This window comes from Panthera pardus, unplaced genomic scaffold (genome assembly GCF_024362965.1).
Source record: "Panthera pardus isolate Hobbes unplaced genomic scaffold, ASM2436296v1 HiC_scaffold_20, whole genome shotgun sequence".
Classification (NCBI taxonomy): Eukaryota; Metazoa; Chordata; class Mammalia; order Carnivora; family Felidae; genus Panthera; species Panthera pardus.
In genome coordinates this window covers 8,181,923-8,208,323 of record NW_026526766.1, presented here as the reverse complement: position 1 = coordinate 8,208,323, position 26,401 = coordinate 8,181,923, and the positions used below count along the sequence as shown (strand labels likewise).

The 26,401-nt window shown below is 45.2% G+C and overlaps 1 protein-coding gene across 11 annotated transcripts in view; it reads right to left on the bottom strand.

Annotated features, from left to right (window-relative positions):
* Positions 1-9,840: 9,840 nt before the first annotated feature.
* The window catches only part of RFX3 (regulatory factor X3), a 291,634-nt gene continuing 275,073 nt past the window's right edge, over positions 9,841-26,401 (bottom strand). For all 11 annotated transcript variants that reach the window (XM_053907756.1, XM_053907766.1, XM_053907764.1 and 8 more), the window contains 2 exons: positions 20,031-20,073; positions 9,841-16,948 (listed from right to left, as the gene is read on the bottom strand). In XM_053907756.1, coding sequence (XP_053763731.1) covers positions 16,710-16,948; positions 20,031-20,073 — 282 coding nt within the window. In that variant the 3' untranslated portion in view covers positions 9,841-16,709. The remainder of the gene's footprint in view (positions 16,949-20,030; positions 20,074-26,401) is intronic.

Genomic DNA, 26,401 nt, shown 5'->3' with positions numbered 1-26,401 from the left:
TGTTTGCCTGCCCACGGCACCCCCCGTCCTGGGCACAGACAGACCAGAGCAGCACATGGTGCGAGGATGGACCTTGGAGAGCCGTTGACAGAATGCCCACACGACGAGGCGCGTGCCCTCGTGCGGCCTCAGGTGGCCAGCGGTTACACGGAACAGGCGTTTGCAATTTCACTCGACAAATATTTATTATCTCCATAAAACAGGGCTCAGTCATGGCAACGATCCTACAGGGGCCTGGGGATCACTCGACGAGTCAATGTATGTCACCCACCGCGAAACACACGGGCAGCGTCTTCACAAGACTCTCGGACCATTCTATCACGGCCAGCCGGGTTCCGAGGCTTCTTGGTCTCTATTGTCTGCATCGCATGCGGTGTCCGTCTGTCCAGCCCCGCCTGCGTCTTCCATGCCGAGGGGCACTGGCCACCCGTCACGAAGAACACCCAGATTTCACGGTGTTTGCTCCTTTCAGAGCAGAAACATCCCGCCTCTGAAGGAGTGCCGGAGGTTGATCAATTCAATTCAATTACCGAGCGTACACTTCTCCCCAGGGCTCTTGGCTCTGGCTTCGTCACCCAGAGCTAAGGAGCTGCCAGGTGCCTTCTGGAGTAAATTTCCCATCCAGACCCACTACCCTCCCCTGAGAGCTACCGGCTTCGGCACTTTGATTCCTCGGGGATTTTGCTGCACGAATCAGTCCGGTGTGTAAAACCACGTCCAAGGGACCGTGAGTCCTGCTTTCCACACATTTCCTATTTTTATCTTCTGCTTGCGTGTGGTGAGGTTTTAAAACAGAGGTTGGTTCCCCTGAATCTGTGTTTTCAAATCCATTCTTAGCTTGAAAGACAAGAATTGTGAAGTCAAATGTAAAGAGCAACCTGCTCGTAAGCCCACGACCCAGCTGCTCCCAGGGAGCACGGACAGGCCAGGGCACTAGGGTCACCGGGGCCCCTCCCTGCCAGCACCTCCTGTGGGTCCTTCAGTCCTGAGCGAGAACATCAGAGGGCCCAGGGGGCCAGGGCGCCTGACACGTACTGGACTGGAAGCCACAGACAAAACAATGTAATGGATTCAGCTCCCGGTAAATCCGAGCTCCGAACTAAAAAGAATGAAAATTTTGGAATGTGCTGAATTTGAGAGAGAGGATGTGCCGGGGCCAGGAGCATCGACTCACCGCTCGGACCTAGGAGTTTTCGCGTCGGGCACACATGACCCAGAAACTCAACTCTGTCCCCAAAGTATTTTTTAAAGTCTCCATTTCCAGCTCCCCTTCTGTGGTTGGCTGTCAACTCAATGGCTGTTACCATTTGAAAGGAGAATTCGTTTGGGAGGAAGGGCTGTTTTTACTTCATACACATCCGTTGGATTTTGCTTTGCTATTTTATGAAAAAGGGTCCAGTTTCCCTAACTCCTAATGAATCCTCCTTGGACCACACCCAGGTGAGCTCCATTACTCCACAGAAAAGCAGATGATGGATGGTGGTGCTCTAGAATATTCTAGGTTCTCGCAGCAGAGCATGACTCACAGGTATATTCTCCCCCAGAAGCCACCCTGTAAAAGCAGATGTTAGGACTGAAATATCTACAGAGTATTATCAAGAAATTGGGCCCCTAAAACATATATGGGGGCGCCTGGGTGGCTCAGTCAGTTAAGCATCCGACCTTGGCTGAGGTCATGATCTTGTGGTTCGTGGTTTTGAGCCCCGTATCGGGCTCTGTGTTGACAGCTCAGATCCTGGAGCCTGCTTCCGATTCTGTGTCTTGCTCTCTCTCTGTCCCTCTCCCACTCATACTCTGCCTCTCTCTCTCTCTCAATAATAAATACACATTAAAAAAAAATTTATATATATATAGAAACGTTCTAGTGCCAGAATACACAGTTGAATAAAAGCTAGAAGTTGAGCAGTGGGATCAAAAGGGAGGGCAGACAGTCAGTATGGACACCCCCAGGGGCCCCGTCACTGAGAACCAGCAAGGTCAGGGACACCTAGAGGAGTGGGGTGGACAAGCCCTGGGAGAGTCCCTCTCTAGCTCTCTTCATGCGCATGACACTGCTGAGCAAAGCGCTTCTAGGCGAGAGTGTGACTGTCGCTGTTTCACTGGTCCTGAGCTGTGCGGCCTTTGGAATTCTGTGAACCATCCAGGACGGCCACACGGCATCCCAAGTTTAACTGTCCGGGATAGGGCATCGCGCAGTGAGAGCATACCTACCCAGCAGGTAAGCCATTCTATTTCTGCGGGGCAAACGGGGTGATTTCCTGCCCAAAACATCTGCTGATTTCAGGGCTTCCCCTGGACATACTCTGTGGTCTTCGTTTGCTGTCGAGACAAGACATGACGCCAAGGCCTCTGAATTCTAAAGCTCGCCCGGCTGCTCATCTCACACACAGCACCTGTCTGTGGATGCTAATGGTCTGCATGGCCATTCGGGCAAAGGGCAAAACCATTGGACCCCCCCAGACCAGTGAGAAACACTTCCACCGCATAGGGACCGCTTGTAAATCTGGGAGACTTTCCAAAATTTCCTGTCACAGGCGGTATCCTTTACCGTTAACTGACCAGGCACTCAGAGAGTTTTAAAAAAGAAGATTCTTGGGATTGCTTTGTTCGCTCAGATCAACCGCAGCAAATAGATCCTTTAGTGATAAGATAGAAGAAATCAGGTTGGCAGTATTCACTTGTGAGCACTGAAGCCCGAACGTTTCATGGCTGCTGCTGGTTCAAGACATCATTAAATAATGGGGTTAAAAGTATAGCTGCATTTGGGGTGCCTTTCGATACGAATGCGTAAGTTAAGACATCGTTAAAGAAGAAGTCAAGTGCTTCCCAGGAGGTTTAGAAAACCGTTGGGGCGATTTGAGATTTTAAGTCACGATGCTCTGCTCACCAGTTGATCTAGACCCAGACTAGTTTTAACGGGTGTGTGTGTGTGTGTGTGTGTGTGTGTTTTCATCACCTCTGTAAATTCTCTCAAACAAATGTGCAGATAACCACTACACGGATCAAGAAAGCGAATGTTGTTAGCCTCCAAAAGCCTTGGGCTTTTTCTCAATTGCGAATGTTTTCTCCTCCCCAAAGGTAAACAATATATTACAATATGCTTCTTCCTGCTTTTGAACTTAAACAGAAAAAATGTAACATATTTTCCTCCACATTTGGCTTCTTTCGCGCATGTCGCGTTTGTGAGGTTTACCGTGTTGTGGCTTGTATTTGCTTTAATTGACTAATGCGTGGTTTTTCGTTATACGAGTAGCCTGTAATTTCCTTCTTCTTTCATTTGAAGGAAACGGGTTGTTTTCAGTTTGGTGAGATTATGAGTCATCTTTCGCAGCAGAGGACTTAAAAACATTTTTTTTCATACTTTAAGGAACAGTCCCCTTAACAGACATAATGAACTGTTCTGAGAATATGTAGGTATGTTTAATGGGCTACAATTAAAATGACAGAGTTGCAATAATATGGTAATGTAACTGCTTAGCATTGTATTTCCAAGTCATATTCCACGGTTAATTTAAGAATAATTGCTTGGGACATAATACCAAAGTGCCTATACAATTAATACAGCAATTGTTCAAGAATGTTCCTAATAATCAATTATCATTTTGCTGAGTAATCGTTTTGCCAGATTATTGAGGCTATTTTCAAGTGTTCATTTCTCTGCCTGTAAAATGACAAGCGGTCCCAGGTCAAATATAAATTGCTTTTGAGGGGCACCTGGGTGGCTCAGTCGGTTAAGCGTCCGACCTCGGCTCAGGTCACGATCTCGTGGTTAGAGAGCTCAAGCCCCGCATGGGGCCCTGTGCTGCCAGCTCAGAGCCTGGAGCCTGCTTCAGATTCTGCGTCTCCCTCCCTCTCTCTGCCCCTCCCCTGCTCACGCTCTGTCTCTCTCTCTCTCAAAAATAAATAAGCATTAAATTGCTTTTGAGACAGGGGAACTGAAGGGACCCCATGAGAGAAAAAGCTGTTTTGGTTTTTTTTGTTGCTTTTTCCTTTGCTTCTTAACCGGCTTCTATCCTTGCTAGGACCTGCACCCTGCCCCACCCGACAGGTGCCTCAGAACGCAGATAGTGTGGAACCTCCTTGTAAGGGACAAGGAATTCTCCAGAACAGATAACATCTAATGAAGGACCAGGTGAGAATGAAGGGAGGCCACGATCACACGTGTATTCCAGACCACAGGTGCTGGACATCTTGACACTGAGACTCCGGGTCAGGGAATAAGTGACTTATGATCGACACCTGGACCTTGTTGTTCTGACCGGTTCCTGGATGCCTGAGAGGACACGTCCGTCACACCACAACTGTCAGTAAAAACCCCAGACCCCGAATAAAGACAGAACCCTATCTTTTTCCCTTCCAAGTGTCCCAGATGCTGTGTTGCTCTTTATATATTTTCGATAAACTCTGCTCTCACCTCCTGATGGCTCACGTTCGATTCCCATCCTGCATGAAGCCAAGGACCCTCCAGGCTGAATCTGTGGGAGCCCCTCTGGGTCCTCTGACTCCAGACTCCACCTGCCTGCATCCCTTCTACAACTTTTTTTCCCCCAGTTAATTGTTTTCTAGCGATTGGATTCAGAGCTACTAAAGGAATTAGAAACTGGTTTGAGCATCCACAGTAGAGTTTTGCAAGGTGCTCCGAAACATTTTTGCAACGTATGAGCCCCCAAACTTGGCTTCTAGAAACGTGTGTAGAGAATATATGTGTATGGGAAAATCAAAATAAATGCCCATGTTCAAGGTGCATCAAGAATTATTCGTAAGAGCGGAAACAATATCAGCCTTAAATCGTATAATCATTAGGCATAACCTTACTACCGGTTTCTTAATTCATGCCACAAATATTTGTTGACGGAATGGTGTGCAAAGGGCCGAGCTCATGGGAATTCTGTAGTGATCCGGACCGAAAGGTCTCTGGGGTTCAGGGCCAAGATGGCAGCTGGGAAGATTCTGAGCTCACCTCCCTCCCACAGACACAGGGGAACGTCAGCTCCTTAAGGAAGCTTCTTCTGGCAGGTCGGGGGGAAGAAAACCCCTAAAGCCTGGCTGAGCAACTCCTACGGCTCCACCCGCCGAGAGGGACGCCACATGGAAGCAGGGAGGAGAACCTGGGCCACCGCCTGGCCGTGAGCCTCACCCCTGGCTCAGGGAGGAGCACCAGGCGGGAAGTGGAAACCCAGCCCTTGTCCCTGGGGAGCCAGGGGGTCATACCCCACATCGGGAACCCCGACTTTAACCACCTGCACCTGAGAGGTGAGCCCCCCCTCCCCCCAGATAGCTAAAACATTTGGAAACCCATAGGGGGCTCATGTCTTAGAGACCTGCTCCTTAAGGACTGGCCAGTGGACTTACCAGCCCGGGGCTCAGCGCAGCGGCCCCCATCCCTTCCAGGCTTGATGTGAGAAAGGCTCCTCTGCTTCTAGTAAAGCGTGTCGGCCTGCGGAGCCATCGGGTTGACCACGCACGTCTCAGGCCGGGGCGCTCTCTGCACCTGCAGGGACGGGACTGGAGGCCGCCATCTTTGTTTCTACCACGGTAGGTCGTGTGGTCCTTCTGCCAGCAGGTGCCAGCCTCACGCCCTCCCCCGGAGGGAGCTTTCTCTCCCGGTCTGGTGCCTCAGCGCCTGAAGCTGCTGCCCAAGGGGTGATGCCCTCAATCCTGGCTCAGCAGGTTGGGAAGGGTTTGCATTCCTAGGTCTGTGGGACTGTGACAATCAGAGAGACAGTTCTTGGCAGCCGTCCCTCCCCCCAGGGCACTGCATGCGACAGCGGACTAACACACACCCCAGTCGTTTGGGGAGAGAAGCTCATTTGCTTGTCCAGGAGCTCTGGCCTGAGGGGCACGCCTCTGGTTTGGGACACTCCTTGGGGGTCCTGTGGGGGGGGGTGCTGCAGCTGGCCACTGTCACCCAGGAGGGAGCCTGTACCCTTGCCTGGCAACCCTGAATTTTAAGGTTGCTACCAGGGCACCTCGAAGTGCCACGGATCTGGCGGCCAGCAGGGCAGAGGCTCAAGAGTCCCCCAGGACTGTAACCAGTAGAGAAAGACAGCCACCACCCCCAGGGCACAGCAAGAGAGGCAGGCATCGCATTAAAGACAGAGAGGCCCCCGAAATGATGAAGTTTGGGATTATCAAGGGAGACAGACATTAAGTAAATATCCTTCCAAATATGTAGTTAGTGTTAAAAGTGGTGAGTGCTCTACACACACGGGTTCAACACCTTGAGTTTGGAGAGCTCTTTACATCTTTTGGATACAAGTCCTTTACCAGATGTATGCTTTGTAAATATTTTCTCCCAAGTCTGTGGCGTCAGGGGCTGTGAAGGGTCTGATGTTTTTTCCTGCCGGCAAAGTAACATGTGAGCCTTCTAAGATGTGCAAGATATTAGCCTTCCCAGATTTCCAAGATATTAGCAGGACACATAAGCCTCCGGGGTTGGAGAGAAAGGACTTTGGAGCCTCATATTTGCCTGTTTCCTTAGCTCCCAGCCCTCTACCCCCAGGACCCAGGAGGGTTGTGGAAAGACCCGGGCAGGTACGTGCCGTGCACACGGTGGGTTTGTGTTGTACCTGAGAAAACCCAAGCTTAGGAAACCCCAGTCTTTTAAAGAGGGCTGGTAGCAAGGCCGCCCAAACTTTGCTCTGGAGAAGATACTCTTTATTACACTGTCAGGAAGCAAATGTGCCCTCTGCCCCGGAGGGAGCCTTTCTCGCTTTTTGCTAGATATATCCTTGAAAAAACAGTCCAGAACAAAAGTGGTTAATGCGTTTGCTCCAAACACATGCCGAAACATGAGAGACCCGAGGAAAACCTCTTCCCCGGAATTATTTTTTTCACTCTCTTAAGCTGCCTCTTTTGAAGAGCAGAAAATTTATTTTTGTTAAAGTCTAATGTATCAGTTTGATTTTTGTATGCATCATCCTTGGAGTCATGGCTAAGATAGCCCTGCCTGACCCAAGATCTCAAAGAGTTTCCTGATGTTACCTTCTAAAAGGTTTATAGTTTTAGGTTTTATCTTTAGGTTTGTGGTCCTTTTGAGTTCATTTTTGTATATGGTGTGATCAAACTTTTTTTTTTTAAACCGATGGTATCTTTTTGAAAGATTCTCCATCAAATTGCCTATGTACATTTGTCAAAACCCAGTGGTCCCTAAATGTGTGGCTCCATTTCCACACTCAAGATTCTTTTCCATTGATCTATGTGATAGAGCGTATTGATCGGCTTCAAGTCCAACATCGCACTATCTTGATGCGCACAGTGAAGAAGAGCCTTGAGTTCGGGCGTGGGTAGTTCTCCAACTTGGTTCTTCTTTTTCAAAGCTGTTTTAGCTTATACTCCATCCTTTGCATTCCCATATGAATTATAAAATCAGCTTGTCATGGTCTATGAGAAGCTTGCTGGCATTCTGATTGGATTGTGTTGACTCTATACATTAAACTGGGGAGAATGAACATCTCAGCAACATTGGGTCTTCTGCTTCTTGAACACAGTGTATCTCTCATTTATTTAAGTCTTGAGATCCCCTGAGAGATGTTTTGTAGTTTTTAGTGTACATGTGTTTCACCTCTTCTATCAGATTTATTACTAATTATTCCATAGTGTTTCCATTTTCTTTCTTTCCCTCTTTTTGCTTTCAACCTCTGGGAGCCCTTTTTCTTGTACACAGTATAAGAGATCTGTTCTCTTTAAAAGAATCCTGGTTGACAACCTTTTCCTTTTAATTGCACTAACAGTGAACTCATATTTACTTTAATTCCAAATATATTTGTGTTCAGACAACTTGGACACAGCTTCCCATCTGCCCGGGCACACATGGGATACTTTTCAATCTTAGGGCCAGCAGGAAGCAATGAAAACCAGGTCTCATCAGGAGTGGGAAGCTACGTCTCAGCTATGTGCAAGGTCCATCGGTCTAAGTGCTGGGACATCCAGTCCCTGTAAGGGGAAGCAGACTCCTCCTCCTGGTCCAGAGGTTGCTTCAGAAAGAAGCAGGCCAGAATCAAGAGTGTCCTCCTCCTCCCTTCCCCTGATTTCAAATATTATCCTCCGCAATATGGCAGCCATGTTACTCATCCTGGTGTTCCATGAAAAATAATCTGTGCTTCAGCCAAATGATGAATGGCAAATTTCTACACACATTACTTTTAGACCATAATGGAAGGAAAATATTGGGTGGGCTGAATTGAATCCGCTAATGAAAACCAGTGATGTTTCTCAGGCTGAGTTCAAGTCTTGAAATGTCCAAGTTCCAAAAGAGAAGGAAGAACTATTAAAAGACCTCTGGTGGGAAGAATATTGTAACCAAAGTACGTGCAGTAATTACACGATATATTTGAAAGACCTCAGAGTTTTGAGAGAAGCCAAGTACAAAAATAAGGCTAGAAACGGGGAGCTCTCCTTTTAGCACAAAAGTGCCCAATATTTCACAAGTGTTTATGCAACACAAAAAGGCCCAAAGGGGTCAGATCCATTTTCTTCCTAGCGTAGCGGTGTCTCGAACACGGGCTACATTTCTGTCTGCCTTTCTCTCATGTGCTTAAGTAATGTCATTTGGTACATTTCTGTGTTACTGGATTAAATGTCCATATCAGAATGATTTTGGTGCTTCTGTGGGCTAAGATGTCAATATTTTTGGCTTAGAAGTAACTTTGTACTATGACTTGAAAACAGCACGCTGATTTCCCAAAGGGTGTTTTGTGTCTTGCATTTCTTTCTCTCTCTTTTTTTTTTTTTTTTTTTTTTTTTTTTTTTTTGAGAGAGAGAGACAGAGAAAGAAAGAAAGGCAGGGAAAGAAAGAGGGAGAGAGAATCTTAAGCAGGCTCCATGCTGAGGCTCCGTGCGGAGCTTGATCTTATGACCCTGGGATCGTGACCTGAGAGCTGAATTCAAGAGTCAGATGCTCAACTGACCGAGCCCCTCGGGCGGCCCTTGTATGTCTATCTTTAAAAAAAAAAAATCAATGGGGCGCCTGGGTGGCTCAGTCGGTTGAGCGTCCGACTTCAGCTCAGGTCACGATCTCGCGGTCCGTGAGTTCGAGCCCCGCGTAGGGCTCTGTGCTGACAGCTCAGAGCCTGAAGCCTGCTTCGGATTCTGTGTCTCCCTCTCTCTCTGCCCCTCCCCCGTTCATGCTCTGTCTCTCTCTGTCTCAAAAATAAACGTTAAAAAAAAAAAATTAAAAAAAAAAAAGTCAAAACAAATTGGCCATTTCATATTCCAGGAGGGGACCCTATCCACACACACGCTCTGGTTAAAAAAATGTTTGCAAGGGGAGAAAAAAAAATGTTTTAAACTTGATTGTGGTGGTAGTTACATGCCTGTCTCTGTCAACACTCACAGTAACGTACCCTAAAAAGAATAAATCTTTCTGTATGTAACCGTGTAATCCAAAGGAGAACAAAATGGGGCTGGGGCATCTGTTTATAAGTGTATTATGATGCATTTTGATAAGCCATTTCAATCTAAGCAAGGAACTTGGGTGCCAAATATCCATGTGAAGTGACATAAAACAAACACATTATGAACATCCAAAAATCTGGACTTACAATGGAAATGTTGACAGCTTCTGAAATTAAATGGCACTCAATCACTAATTTTCTTTGAGGGTAAGATTTGTACCCTGCTGGGCTTATAATTCTGTTTTCTCTTTTTGTGCTGTTCATGTGTAAATATTGCTAATTTCATTTGACACAAAAACGGCAAACAACTTAATTTTGTTTCTAAGCTAGTCGATGACACAGAGGCTACCTTCTAGATGAGGCAGGCAGGCAAGCTTCCTGGCAATCATTTGCGGGCGCGGTGGGGGTGGGGGAGTGGGGTGGAAATCAAGGCATTTCAAATGTATTTGTAACAAGGAAACAAATTTATTGATTTTAAAAGACAAGACACCATTTTGTTTTGAAAAACACAAGAAAGCTAGCCTGAGTTCAAGTCTGAAATATTCAGAAAAATCCTACTAATATCTTTAGTATGTTCCAGTCATTTGTTTAAACAACACACTAAAAGTTAATATATATTTTTATAATTATAAAAGTTCCCCAGTTATTGTACAGTACACAATACAAATCGCCCACAAACTATTATTTAGCTCCTGCCAATTTTGAGAGGACATTATATACTAAAAGATTTAGCATTTCTCACAAAAATCACATCAGGAAATACGTATTTACAAAATCAAATACATTATACAAAAAACCATCACATGTTATTCGGTAAAGATGTTTTTAAATAATTAAAAAGTTTATTCAACTGTAGTCCAAAAACTGGAAAAGAACATTACATTATCTCACACATACAATCTCTACAAAAGTTGCTTACCTCATTTACATAATATATTCAGTCGATTGTAAAATAAATGTTCAAATATCTCCTAGTGTTACTATGTTTCTGTGCTTGTGGGACTGAATAATGTAATCTGCCACTTACTAAGTGAAATTTAAATGATGGCACTTAAAAAAAATACGGTATTTTAAAAAAAAACACAATGAAAGAAGTTTTACCTAGAAGGTACGAAAGCCCTGAGTGATAGTAGAATTACTAATTGGTAAGCACTACAATTAACCTAATTAAAAGTTTACCACCCCAGGCACAAATTTCCAAGTTTTCTCAAGGCACTCACTTAAAGTTTCTGTAACCAACGCGTTGGTCACCACCATAGGGTCCCAATTGATGATGGAGATGAGTAGAGAAAAAAATTTGCTTTGGTACAAAAGATACTTTTCAAACGAATAAAATTCAATACCTCCTTTATTGGGTCATTTAAAATTGTGTTTAGCAGGTTAAAACAAGGCAATCGTTCGTTCAAAACTATTAATTCGTTGAAGGAAAATTTTACTCAGTTATCAACAGTCAGTGGGAGTTTTCGTTTTTTTCCTTCCTCCCCCGGAATCAAAATTCTTCTAACAGTGATTTGTCGTTCTCATTATTGAGCCTACGCAACAATTCTTACCAAAGATTTCATTACTCAGGGCTTCCAATCCCAACGTCGTAATTTATTTAAAAAACAAAGGAAAGAAGGGAGGGGGGTGAAAAGAATCAAACACCAGAACCAAGTAAGAGACAAAACACAGTTCTGAAAATAAGACGGATTACCGATTACTCCAAACAAAGGAAAAAAAGAAATCCTAGGCAGTCACTTTGTAAGTGGCTTTTACTATTTAAGTAAAATTGGTAAACTAAACTCAGGTCTACTGGCACATAAAATCACTAGCAGCAATGATCAGAGCATGCAAACTGAGAAGCATTTACAGTAAATCATCATGAAGAATCCAAAAGAAGAGAGTTAAATTAAAACCCTTTGAGTATTGCATGTTAACACATGAGTAATTTGCATGGTTTGACTTCCTACGCCGTCTAAAAAAAGCAATGTTCACGGCAGACTTGCACTAAGCTACGGATGTCCCTTCACCAGACATCGGAATAGGTCACACTCTGCCGTGCGCCCGGCCGGGGCAGCCGCGCGCATCTGCAGACGGCGCTGCTCTCAGGCTCCGTCGCGCAGGGGACAAGGGGGGACCGAGTGCACGCAGAGTGGCCCGTGAACGAAGTCGGCAACTCTAGAGGCAGACTGGCATTTACAGATCTCGGAAGCAGTCGCCACGGCCCCTCCCGACAGAGGAGCTGAAAAACAAGTGCTTTGCTCTCCATTCTATCTATGTCTACTGTTTTTGACAAAGCGTTAAAGGTTTTGGAGCACAGATAAAGATAGGCCCTGTGTGAAAGTCCCAAATGCTGTTTTATGAGAGCTCTAACTCCAAATAGCTTACCTGCCCCCGAAGAGTTCAGCTTTGCTTCACCCACTCGAACTCATTTCTTCCTAAGGCTTCGCTTAACAATTGTACTTCCTAAAGCTAAATTAACGCGGTCTTTTTGTTTTGTTTTGGGAAAGAAAAAAACAAAAAAGAAAAGAAATGTAACCCTTTCTTTATCATACCTTTTAAAGGCAATCTAGGTACTTTCGATGTGCAGAGATCAGTTAGGACATAGGTCTACAGGCCCATGTATCTGTTCTCCTTTTCTAGAGTCATGATGTGATGCTAGAAAAGTTGATTTTTTTTTTTTTTCTGTAAACAGTACACTTACTTAGATGGCAGTGAATATTTGGGAATAAATATATCAAGCCCTCTTGAAGAAGAAAATTAAGAGTTGTATATAAAATGCAAGTGTTCAGCATGGAAACACTTTCTCTTCCTCCCCCTCCCCCCCTTTAAAAAAACAGCATAATTAGACATTTGGATATAGAGTATATTTTACCGGTCTAACTCTAAATAAATGATCTGAAAGGCTTTTGTCCCCCATTGTATATCTTACAATGCTCAAAGGGTTAATACAAGGCATTACATCAAAGGGGTTTTCTAACACTAGAACTAAGCACTGAATTAATGCTTCTATTCCAGTTTTTTTTTTTTTAAATCACCAAACTTGCAGAAATACTAGGATTCCATTCATTGATTTGTTCTAACCATATACATGGAGGTTGATCTGATCGAGTGACAAGCCCAATTTTCATAGCACTGCATGTCAACCCCTCTCCCCCACGTTCTGCTGTGATTCATAGAGATCGTCAGTTCGGATTTCGATTTTTTTACGAGTGGTTTTCTCACCAAGAATTTGGGGGAGAGGAGGTTATAACGAAGGTCAATTTGCTGTATGTAACCACTGCCTCAAATCGTACAGGAAGGCGATTTGCCAAAGTTGTTTACTTTCTACTTGTGTCCACCCAGGCGGGGCCAACATCACAGTGACATTCATTTTTTTCCCCCCTTTTACGCTAATGTCTCAAGCACAGCATCGTTTTAGACATCTCAAATATATCATCTGAAGAATTTTTTCCAATTTGAAAATGCATCACGTTTAGCACTCCGAGAGAGTGCATTCATGTAAAAAGGTTCATGATTACAGTAATGAAACCGTAGTCATTCCCGGATGACTCTGACAGCGTTATTCCACAAGAAACGTGTTCATTTTTACTCACCCACTACAAATCAAAGGCAGTCAACGTTGCACGCGACTAATTTTAGGTATGCAGTGTTCAAACCATTTTCTCAAATTTGCTTTTGTTTTTTTAAAGTACACCATCTAAAGAGAGGTGCGTGAACCGTCCTATACAGTACAAGAAAAAGCACAAAAAGGAAAGCAGATTTCTGAAAAGGCAGTAAGACTTAAAGTAGTCAGTCCAAACATGGTCTGGATGAGAATCCTGAAAAAGTGACCAGCCATTTGATATCCAAAGAAAAATTTTAAAGTTGGGCCCTGTGTTCCGAGGAGATGGTCCCCCCATTTCACCCCATTGTTCACTGGCTTCATGAAACGCAAATCTTCTAGGTATGGTTCTCAAAGTATGTATGTGAAGGTCAAACCATACCCACGAGACGCAATCCTCTTACACGGAAGTATCTTTTCTAAAACTTAAAAACAGCCAACATGCCTTCCTTACGTTTTCGTCGCTGAAAGTGTAGCACTTGGTCTGTGTAGATAGTTTCCATGACTAGTGGTTTGATTACAACGTCAAGAAATGTCAAGAAGTCCTTAAAGTGTAGACTTGTCACTTGTCAATACATCTACTCTGAGAGTCTTAGTGTCACGGTTACGTAGAAAAGTCACAGTTTCAATGAATGAGAGAAAAGAAAATGAAATGTCAAATCAAAGCAATACTTGGGATCGTTCGACTCTCCTCAGACGTACAAAGGGTGAGGTCTGAGTTTTCTAATATACCTCACAAGGCCAAGTCAAGATTGGCTGAGATGTCTGTGTCTGACTAGGGGTGTGTCCTGTCTTACTGTGGACGACAGATCGCCAGAAGTAGCAAAGAATGAAGACGCGCTTTTGTCTGTTGGTCAAAACCATCTGCCCTTGTCACAGATGAATGCTCCCGTGTTCACAAAGGAGCCCAGAACGTGTTTAGCGAGTCAGGCTGAAATGTGAGAATGGTTCATGCAAACCACGAACACCTGGAAGAAATGTTGAATCCTGGAGGCTCCCCAATCCCTACCTTTCATCCATCGAACTTTGCCCATTATGATCAGATCCCTCTAATGATACAAACATACCCAACGTTAAACAGTGATAATAGATACATTTAAAATCGTCCAAGAAACAAGACGAAAGCAGCAAAAACGTTTGGTCCGATACAGATGGAACACAGTTCTGGGGCTGGTGGGCGGGGTAGAGGAAAGCGAAGAAGCGTCTCAGAAAGGAGAGTTGAAATGAGGGGGGTTCTTTTTCGTCTTGTGGTTCGAACTAATTCCACCTGTAAACGTTCCCCAACGCACGAGGAGCTAGACGTGCGGGGTTTTCGTGGTGAAGGTGTTCTGTGTGTTTGCCTTTTTTGTGGGTGTGATGGTACCAACCCATCACCTCTTTTGGGGAGAAGAATGAGGGGGAGGGCCACTCAAGTGATACTCGGGTGAGGTGATGGTCGAATGCTCGTGAAGACTTTCCAAAGAGATGTGTGAGTTGAGTCATACAAAATTACATCTGAAACGTTTCAAGTTGACTTCAGAAACTCTGTTGATCTTTGTTACGTGAATAGTGTGAGGCAATCGGGCCACCGGAGGGAAAACACACCGCGTGGTACCCGATACGCCATTTGGTATTTTTCACTTTACAGACTGGCTCATCCCCCTCTTTCCAAGCCCTCTCGCCCACCCCAGGAAAACCGGAAAGACAAACATCTTGAGTTTGAGACAGGCCTCATTAACAATCTGTAAATCATGTGTGCTTTCCCTTTTTTTTTTGGGGGGGGGGGGAGGGGGCTTTATGTGTTTATGTATTATTTTTGCTGATCAGCTTTCTAAAAACGATTAAAATGAATGGTTGTGCCTGATTTTGCTTTTTTGTGTGTGGCGGTTGTTAATAACTCGAGTGTTTAAAAGAACCTTGGCTTTCATGTAAATTAACATAAGGATGGATGGGGGGTGGGTCCCGTCTAGGACCTCACCTGACTTTGCAGCTGACTCCCGCCCGCGGGCACGTGTGTATGCCGTGGACACACAGGCACCAAGACGCAGACACAAACATTTAGACTGACAAGATGCACTTCGATAAGTCCCTGCTTATTTCGTCAACTTTCTTACATGAGAACTAGATACAGACGGTCTGAAACACATGTGATGGTACGTGACAAGTTGGTAATTAAAAACTAGTCCGCTGTTCCACGCCCTTAAGCAATCTGATGGGTAATCGAGTCATAGTCAGCTCTACGAACAAAAAGTACGTCCGCGGTCACTCCAAGAGGGGAATTGAGTTTTCGTCTTTTTGCTTTGCTTTGTTCGCCCTACATTTCCTTTGCAGAGCGCGTAACCTGTCCTCACTTCGGGAATCGGAAAGGGACAGGCACACCTTGTCAAATGGATTGCGGAGGAATTCACATGAACAAAATAAGCCTTACTAAAACCTTAACTTCAGTTCTGTTTTAAGGCACCATGTAATAGCCGAGGTACGATGATCCCTGATGTACATTCTTCAATGGCACTGGTCCATCCAGCCACCTATCCAAATCCTACAGAAATGGGGATAAAGCAACAGTGTGGTGAGCCAGCTATACTGCCCTCAGGTTGTGTTTACAATTTAAAATCCACACACTTTAGAAACCAGGAAATAGTTTTGAAGGAAATAACGATATGCAGGTTGCTACATTCCTTGCGTTCTATAAATTTTCTTTTATAATAGCAGCAGAGGGAACTACTATTAGGAAAAAGACCTGGAATAAAAGAAAGTCATCCAAATGGAATGGTTTCCTGTATGTCCAGTTCAGCATAAGTAGCATGTACACTTAAAAACAAAACGAAACAAAACGAAACACAAAAAAAGTCAAGTCATTTTTTTTTCGGCTTCAGTATCTAACTATAACAGCCCCGCTCAACAGCAGAATGCGTCTGTGCAGTGGTCCCAAATACAGAATCAGTAGTCTTTAAACAGAGGAATCGGTATGCAAATAACGGTTAAAATGCAATGTTTAACGGAAGCTTGCGTTAATAGGGTTTAATAATTATGTACACAAATTATGTACATATTAGCATAATCTCTTGCAGGTCTGTCATTTACTCTGAACAGATAAATGCACTAGCTCCGGTTTTTTTCTCCGGAGAAAAACAGATGACCTTCCCAACCCTCTAGCGCCATGATAAAAATGCTCTGTATTCTCTCTCCGTACCAAAGAGTTACCGAAATCGTGTCTTGTGGTTCCGTCCAATGAAAAGCACCTTTCAAAAGCAAATTCAATGCATCTGCTGCCAAATGGGCATGCCTCCAGTGTAAATCAAAGGAATTCATTTCTTTTGATATTTCACAGAAGTGCATCTAATTAAAAACTCACACATGAAATCATACACCAAGACTAACAATCAACAATCAAATATTTTAAGCTACAAAAAAATGTAAATTACTTTTTAATTATAAGAAAACGAACACATTGGCATTAAGTGTGGTAAAAATCCTTCTTGACACCTGAAACTAAAGGAAAAAAAAAAAGAACAACTTATTATTAAGAGGCAAATGATTTTTTTTTTACGTTAAAAAAAACAAGAACAACAACAACAAAAAAGACACCTGGCAAAATACATACATCCATTCCATTTCACAACTCCAAAAAGGTAATGTTCAGCACAGATAGAATTTGACAACAGTCGACCTTCAGGCTTATTAAAATTTCACCTTAAGCCCGATATATCAACAGGGGTAATGTTAGCTGGAAAAATACGCTTTAACATTCTTTAGACCGCAGTGTAGGTGTTTCCTGTGGCGCTGCACTGTCTGATAGTCTGACTACTTGTGACGATGTGCTCGCTGTGAATTGGATTCAGGAGACTGGGCTGCACGCCGCTCTCGAGAACGGGCTGCATACAACCCACTTGAAACGCCTGGTTCAGCTCGGTTTTCTCCCTTTTGGCTTGGGGCTCCGAAGAGTCGTCCAGTTCTTCGTCCATTTCACTTTCCACTTCGCTGCCTTCATCTGCACAAACAACACCAAGACCGTTACCGGAAGACAAACCGGGAAACAGCAATCAACACGGGCTTTGGAAATTCCTCCACGGCATGTGAGGAGAGCAACTGGTGGGCGATTCTCAGGGGCCGGGGCCGGTAGGTTTGCGGCCAGCGGATTTCATTTGTATCCACACTCTCTTAGGGCATCCACTGTTCTTTCACACACAGCAGAAGTAACTTACTTTTGGCTGGTTTGTGGTTGGTACCTTTAAGAGTTCTTTCAGGAAGACCTCCAGGATTTCCTGAAGTCTTTGTGCTAAGTAGTTGGCCTCACCTGAGTGACCCTAAAGTAGTCACTTCGGTACACTATGCTGGCTTTGGGGGAATCTATCCAGCTGAGAAATGCTAACTGAAGAAAGGTCGGAAGGCACAACACTCTCAGTCTCCTCTGAAATCTACACTAGGGGTAAATTTCATCTGGGTGCATGTGAACATAGGTGAGACCTCTGCTGATTTGCAAAAGAATATAATGACTGGGGCGCCCGGGTGGCTCAGTCGGTTGAATGTCCAACTCTTGATTTTGGCCAAGGTGATGATCACAGTCGTGAGATCGAGCCCCTTGTCAGGCATGGAGCCCGCTTGGGATTCTCTATTCTCTCTCTCTCTCTCCCTCTGCCCTTCCCTGGCTCATGCACATGCGCTCTCTCTTTCTCTCTCTCAAAAAGATTAAAATGAGTATATCTATATATCTATATATCTATATATATAAAGACTGAGATGAGATTTACTGACTAGACAGGACGTAACGCATCGTTAAGAGGTAAACACAGAAGTGCTCTCAGATGAGACCCGGGTTGTCTTGGTTCGTCTACTTTTTCCCGCTCTCTTTGTGCCTCTGGGAAATGGATTCGATAATAACAGAATTTGTCAGAACAAGCACCTTCAAAGGGCTAGTGGGCTGCAGGGAAAGGGATGCGTTTGGTAGGCAGTTGCTTCCTGAAGAGGGTATCATTGAAACACATTTGTACGACACATTTGCGTTTTGGTTTTGTACTTGCTTATATATAAACAAACAAAAAAAATATCTCGAAGGATACTCACACTCAGTTCTTACTGGTCTTTCAGGGTTGTGACCACGAAGATTCACTTTTTATAGTTCCTACATCTCCGTATTATTTGAAATTTTTATACAGAGCGAGAATTACTTTTGTTATCAGGGAAAAAAAAATTGTGGAAAAAGGCCACAAAATCACATTCGAAACCCAGGCCCCGACTCATGCCAGTGTGGCCAGATTCCAAGAAGCACGGGGTCCGGGGGTGGATGGGACCACCGGGGCCACCCCAAGGTGAGGATAAATCACACTGCTTCCCGGCTCCCTCTCCACCAACTTTTCTCTGCCTGAGAAATAGTATCGGGATAATAAAAGAGGCAGCACTGAAAGGAAAGAAGTCATTTTGAGCTGGTAGGGGAGCAAAGAGAGTGGAGAAGGCCCTTTCATCGGCCACGTGGGGCACGGAACCGACGATGGGATAATGGCCTGAACTCCCCTAAGTCTCCGAGGCCATTTCTCTCTAGGCCCACTTGTGGGCGACGGGGTTCCCAGGGAAACGCCACAAGGCGGTCCACAAAAAGCAAGCCCTTTCTCCAATTGTGAGGGCAAATGGAGGCAATTCCGTAGCCATTCTCTACCCTTGTACAGACTCAAAGACACGTCCTAGAAACACACTCAAGGTTACAGGAGTTTGGTGCACAGAAACTAACGTTAGGGACTACTGAAGTTCAGTGAGGACTTTGTCTCAGTTCAGCGCTTGACAGAGAAGGCTGGCGGCCATTTAGTGGCCGAGGAGGAACACCGTCCACGCTTCTGCACCGGCGACAAAAACGCTCGCGCGTGGGTCACAAGACCTGGCTCGGGGCATCCTCAGGGTTGCCTCAGGTCGGACACGGGTTTCAACTCCCGCCTGGGCGGAGGAAGCCCAGACCCACAAAGACCCTGGTGCAGAACGCTCCAGAGAATAGTGCTGTCCTTCGCGTACGGATTCCCCGAGCCCTGCCTCTTGCCTCAGTTTCCCCACCAGCTCTGGCTCTGTCCTGGAAGGGCTATTGTTCAGTATCCCCCTGCCTGTGCATTTTGTCCTTGCCTCCAGAACTCAGTTCCTGGAAACCTCAGGATACCTTCACTTTTTGTTTTTGTTTTATTGAAGAAAGGACTGTATTTTCTGCTGTGTTTATTTAGTAAACATTTTAGAGTTTTGTTTTGTTTTTTTTTTTAACTGAGCTAGTATATTTTTGAGAGAGGGCAAGTGCGTGTACAAGCAGGGGAGGGGTAGAGAGAAGGAGAGGCAGAATCCCAAGCAGGCTCCGCGCCATCAGCACAGAGCCGGGTGCGGGGCTCGAACCCACCAACCGTGAGATCATGACCGGAGCCGAGATCAAGAGTCAGCCGCTTAACCAACTGAGCCCTCCTGGCGCCCCTGAGCTGGTATTTTTATTAGGATGGCTTTTGCTTGCATGGGCTCTAACTATCCCAACCTCATTTTCCCTGAGCCCTATTCCTTTTTTCTGTGCGGTTTGGAAGGTCCCAAGTTTCTTCAGGAATACATAGCTGAGTTGCAATGTTGTCTCGGTTGAGTAGCGAAGGTGGTTTTTAAAATCTAAAGACTACGCATCTGAACCCTTTCCTCTGCCCCACTACTGATCTCGCTTTTTACCGTAAACATGACTGCTGTCTCTGACTTGTTTTTTCCAGTGAAAGGTATGAACTGGTGAGAAGGGGCGGGCTGAGAAATCTTTTCTCCTGCTGAGTGGGCCCTTGAATAAAATTTTATCACGTTTCTCCAGGACTCTGGCAACGGTCAGAAATAATTTCTCGCTACCTGTGCTGAACGGCAGGCCAAAGTCAAGAAGAGTTTGTGACTGCATTTACATTCAATTCCGGCACTTAATATCCCCGACATAAAGAAGGTATAGAAATGGAGAAAGACCGCAGATTCCAAAAGACATGGCCGTCATATTCATCTAGGGTTATGTGTCGTTTCCACACACACCACATTTTTCTCTGAGAATTTCCCAGTCAAAAAAAGTCCTTGACATTATTTTCACTTCTTACCTTTATCCAGATTTCCAGGAGATACAGCATTTAAATCACCAAACTGCAAACAATAGTCATGTGGGCAACAGTTATTAACGGGTAGAATAAAATAACCTTCTATCACTCTGAGGCAAAAACGCCACGGTAGGACTTTTTAAAACTGTAAACCAGTGACCATTTTGATCTCTAACTACACAGGTCACCTAATTTTCCAATCAAACTTGTCGAATTTGAACAGTTTTCAACTGTGTCACAATTTAGCTGTCTGCCTTGGCCTCTTTGCAAAGGATGACAATTTCTCTCTGCCTTCTGTGCTTCGTTTTACTTTTCATTATTATTTCAGCTTAGCAGTGAAGAAATAGGGGCCTGGCTGGCCTGCAGATGACGGATGTGGTGGGATAAATTTGGAAATTTGGTGACGGAGGGCAGATCAGCTCCACCCCCATGGGCAGTCCAAAAGTTCCCCGGGGAGGCGACATGACAGAAACTTGGTCCAGCTGCTTGGCTGAACTCTTTCTTTAAAGCTTTCATTAATAGAAATAAAAAGCATAGTGGGAACCCCAAAGTGTAAAGTGTTCATTTTTTAAAAAAATCTCAGAGACTTCTCTTGTAACTTGATGTTTGATAGCAGGGCCCCATCTTTAGAAAGAGAGGATGTGTTTGTTACCAATGCAACAAGAAAGACCTTAAAACAATATGGCACCATTAAAAACCTTCAGCTGAGATTTTATTTTCTGTCTTGGTTCGAAAGCTTAACGAAAGTAATATAACTGACCTTATTTTGCAAACATACACACACATTTTTCCCCCTTAACCTACACATGTATTATTCTTCATAGTAGCTATCGTGGGAGCGTTTACATTTATTCCGAGGTCCAAGGCTCTGGAATTCCTTTCACGATCGAGTTCTAGAGTTAGTTTATGCATCGTTCAAGAAAGCCCCATCTTGTGATTTTACATCCAATTGTGACTGCAGATAACGCTCCAAATTGTAGTGATTGCCAGAGGTCCTGGGATGATTTCTGACTACTCACTAAAAAGCAAATTCACCTCTGTCACAATTCAGGATATTCAAAATAATATGTCCTGTTACTGTTATTCCTTAGCAGTTCAGGGACGGTTTTAAAAAGAGGCATTCCACAGCATGTGGAGCTACGGCAGCATTATTGGCACAAACGTGTAGCCTTCTAGGTGACTGCTTTGAAGGGGACAAGGGCCTCCTGGATCCATAACTCCGAGAATCTGTCTTTGGGAAAAGCGTCCCATTACTTTATGGTTACATCCCGTTGGGCGACAGATATAAAATGATCAATACCGAACTGTGGTTTGGGAGTTGTTCCTGATCACTTGGTAGTCTAAATAAAAATCACAGTCTAGATTATGTAAAATGTCTTGAATTAAAGAATCTAAGCAACAAAAACAAAATCAATGGGCCTCTTCATCTATTTTTGGTGTTATTTTAAATATTTTAGAACTAAAAACAGAATGCCCGAAGCTGAAGGATCCTTTATAAGTTATTTCTAACTGATGCAACACAGTAAGGTTTATACATCTTTTAAATGAATGCTTAATGACACTTAAGATCCAATTCTGGAAATATGTTGCAGGTATGAGTCTTAAACATACCTCTATAACCTCTAAAATGTGAATATTCCTAGGGGCACATGCAACAATAGCCAAATTGTGGAAAGAGCCCAAATGTCCATCAACTGATAATTGATAAAGAAGATGTGGTTCATATACACAATGGAATACTACCTGGCAACGAGAAAGAATGAAATCTGGCCATTTTGTAGCAACGTGGATGGAACTGGAGGGTATTATGCTAAGTGAAATAAATCAGGCAGAAAAAGACAGATATCATATGTTTCCACTCATATGTGGAACTTGAGAAACTTAACAGAAGACCAAGGGGGAACGGAAGGGGGGAAAAATAGTTTCAAACAGAGAAGGAGGCAAACCGTAAGAAACTCTTAAAAATTTTTTTATGTTTATTTATTTTTGAGAGAGAGAGACAGAGCACAAGTGGGGGAGGGGCAGAGAGCGAGAGGGAGACACAGAATGTGAAGCAGGCTCCAGGCTCCGAGCTGTCAGTCCAGAGCCTGATGTGGGGCTCGAACCCCACGAACCACGAGATCGTGACCCGGGCCGAAGTCGGACACCCAACCGACTGAGCCACCCAGGCGCCCCAGAAAACTCTTAAATACAGAGGATAAACTGAGGGCAGGAGAAGAGGGGAAAATGAGTGATGGGCACTGAGGAGGGCACTTGGTAGGGTGAGCCCTGGGTGTTGTACGTACGCGATGAATCATGGGAATTTACTCCCGAAGCCCAGAGCGCACAGCGTGCTCTGTATGTTAGCTAACTTGACAATAAACTATATTTAAAAATAAATAAGTAAACAAACGAATGAAATGTGAATATTCCATTTGTTTTCCAAAAAATCTCAAAGGCTGCCTGACACTAAATTATTATTGCCATTAGTAATTAACAGTATCACACAAAGTGGGCTGACACCAAACTCTGGACGCATCTGGAATTTTTCTTCCAAGGAAACTGCTTTTAAGTTGCTGTTTAGCTGGAAGCACAGCAACTTCCTTCATGTAAAGGTTTCCCTCTGAAAGTTTCTGCTTAACCCGAGTGAATGCATTCGGTTATTCAGGATGCTAAAAATCACCACCGCAACCAGTATTTCCACGACTGCTGTGGTCCTTCGTAAATAAACATGTGCCAACTAAATACTCTGGACTTGTGCCCCTGCAGGGTGCTGAACACGGTACAAGTAATCTCAGGGACACCGTTGGCGCCTCTCGTGTCTCTGGGATCAGTAACAAAGTTGCACGTGATGGCAAACGGAGAGTGGGTTCAAAATAAAAATCTTGTCAGGAGAGGTAGGATTTTGGTACCCGATACAGAAGAAGGGGAAGCTTTTTAACATGCATTTCCCATGTGAGGAAAGAATTCACACGCGATTAAGGAAAAAACCACGAGACAGGCCGCGATTTCCGGCATCGGTGCATTCACCGCGTTAGTCAACGAACATTTCCTGGAAGCTTCCTACGTGCTAAGCACTGTGCCAGCCAGTTCCAGTCTATCCCCTCTTTCTGGAGGTGAGGGTCAGAAGCTGTTTATATCAGGAAGGGCAGGTGGTTTAGTCAACGAAAGGAAGCAGCCTAGGACAGCTGAGATGGTTTTAGAAGCATGGGCATCTCAGAAAGGGAAGTCAGCGGTGGGGGGTTGGGGGTGGGCCGCAGGGTCAGGGCGGCTGGACGGCAGAACATGAACGATGATGGCAGAGAAGACTGGGAGTCGGCTTAAGGAAGACAGTGTCACAGATGGGGGACAGATGACAGGCGCCGAGACTAGACCGGCACAAACCAGAAACAGAAGAGAAGGAAGACACGAAAGGATCTGGATGAACAAAATGGAGGTTCGCCAGAAAAGTACGGAGGTTACCATCGAGGTTTAGCTCCAGCAATTGGGGAAAATACGGAGCTTGCCAAGTTCCCTTGCTGCACAGGGCACTGGAGGGGCCACTGCCTGGCAAGGTGACATCTCAGAGCTTATAAAGTACTTTCACGGCTCCGTGTATGATAGGCTTTCTTTCAAATATCATGACCTCCATATCACTTCCTCAAGATGGTTTCCTCAGAGAGGCTTTTCCTGACAGGTCTATCTGAGCGTCTCCTTCCCTGTCGGGTTGAATCGCTTTCCTCCCAAGCATCTACAACATCCAACACTTACATTTCTCCCTCTTCTAACATCTGACTTCCCAACCCGAGTGCCGGGGCCGTGAGGGCAGGGGCCTTGTTGTTTGTCCTCTGCATCAATGGGTCCCCAGGATCTACCTCGGCACCTGATAGATATCAAAGGTGGACTACATACCAAATAAATGAATTTGCTTCTTCAGTGCGGCCTCAGAGAAAACTGACGAATTTGGCACAGTAGAGAGCTTAGGTTGAATCTTACCGCTATTAAAAACAAGGAAACTGATTTGTGGAATGTTTGTAGGGAAACGTGGTGGTGGGGGATAGGAGACCACATATTCCAGCCCTCACTTTAGGAATCTGAGACATAACGGGAGAGGGTAAAGGGGGAGGAGGGGGAGAAAAAGGGGGAGAGAGAGAGAGAGAAAAAAGAGAGAGAGTGTGTATGATCCATACATGTTGGAAGGAATATAAATTAAGGGGTTTAAAATGAACTCTGGGGTTAGCAAGCATCTGGCCTTTGATGTACACAGGAAAAAAATCCTGCCAGCAGAGTGACAAATAGGGAAGGAGAAACCAAATAGAACACACAGGACTGATATCTGGTGTTTCAGGAAGAAAAGCCTCCTATCCCAGAAACCACCTCCTCCGGGTCCTGACAAGGGTCCTAATGACAGACACCCTCCTGGACAAGAGCCGACTGACCACTCTGGTGGGAGGGCGAGACCACAACTTCATGAGGAGGCTGGTAATGGCTGGGAAGCATAAGGTGGGCGACACACAGGCAGGACCTTGAGGGAGGGCCCGGGTGCGACCCTGACTTGCGGCCCATCGGCTGAAGAGTGGTTCATCACGGGACCAGCGGGTCTGCCGCCTGTCCTGGGACACGGGCACCATGACCGGAACCGGGCACAGCTCGGGAGACGCAGCCCACACGGGCCCCGAAGAGCCCACTACCCGTTAGATCCAGCAGCTGGCAACTTTCCAGAGGGAGGGGGGTAAGGCGTGTGTGCTAACACTTGGAAACTGAAGCAAGGCGGTGGAGGTCAGGGTGCAGACGGCCAACAGGCAGGAGCCCTGGCAGGGCCACAAAGCAGAGACGGGGGACAGGAGTCAAGGACAGAAGGAAAGCTTTGAGATGAGGACTTCACCCGTTGGGAACACGTTCCCTGCTGGAAGAGTTTCCCCCCCATCCTGGGGAGAGAGGATTAGGGAGTCATCATAACCACATCCTCTTGGGCAGGCAGGTAAGCATCCCCTCTAGGAACCCTCGTCTTCCTAGAAAATCCATCAGTATGTCCAGACTTACAGGTAGACAGACACAATCTCACACAAACATGTTCTATTCGCTCATTGAGATATCAGCTGTCCACGTCTATATCAGCTGTCCACGTCTAAAACCACCCTGTTAACTAAGCTACTACGCCCAAAAGAGCCTAACTGATTTTCTGGGTGGCATCGGATTATGAAAATATAGGATCTAGAACAACGGTTGGCAAACTTTTTTTTTCAGTGGAAGGTCAGACAGGAAGTACCTCAGGCTTTGTGGCTCTGTCGCAACTACTCAACTCTGCCACTCTAGGGCAAACACAGCCACAGACAATAGGTACGTGAAAGGGTGGGACTGTGTTCCAGTAAAGCGCTAGTTACCAAAATGGATGATGGCCTGAGCCCTGGCCGGAAGAAGAGCCCGCAAACCACTTAAGGTCCCCAGGTTACAAACAGTGAAGGAATGGAAGGTTTTATCTTTAAGGAAGGTGTGAAGACGTTGGTCACAGGGAAGGATATGGAACCAGGAAGAGCTAGCACAGCTCAGGCACATGGGCATCAACAGGTCACAAGGAAAGACACTGAGGTCGACTTTTAAGGATGGAAGTCTGTCAAAGGACTAATTTTCCTCTTTTTTCTCTGGAGGCTTGCACGGAGAAACAGAGATGGACCAAGGTGGTGTTTAATTGTGGGAATTAGTGGGGGAAAAGGGAATATGTCTGGGACATGAGAAAATATTACAGGGGAAGGGTCGCAAGGAAAGGGATGTGGGCAAAGGTGACACGTGTTAGTAGTTCAGATGGGGTGGGGGGAGTCTCCCTAACGGGAAGCTTGTCCCAATTTGGACAGTAGGTGAAGGTGTGAGGAGATAGTCTGACAACGTCACGTTCTCCACTGGTGAAAGCCAATGGAGACTAGTTCCCGGTGAGGACGATTTCCAGGGTGGAGTCATCAACGGAGAAATGACGTACATATGTTGAGGAGAGGAGGAAGTAAGAATAAATAATATACTGAAGGAAGGGCCTAGAACCCCTAAGTCATGACTGATTTCACTCAGAATATAGCTTTCTACGGTAGTAATTTCCTATGGCTGCTGTCACAAAATGCCACAAACTCAGTGGCTAAAACAGCACAGGTTTATTATTTTCTAACGCGGGAGGTCAGAATGCCAAAATGGGTCTCCCTGAGCTGAAATCAAGCTGTTGGCTGCATTGTATTTATTTCTGCAGATTCTAAGGGAGAGGTGTTTTAGGTTTTTTTCCCCCCTTTTCCGGCTTCCTGAGGCTGCTTACAACCCGTGGCATGTGGTATGCCCCCCTTCCATTCTGAGAGCCAGCCACAGTTTATTTCTTTGGGGGGGGGGGTAGGGGAGGGGCAGAGAGAGAGGGAGACAGAATCCCAAGCAGGCTCTGT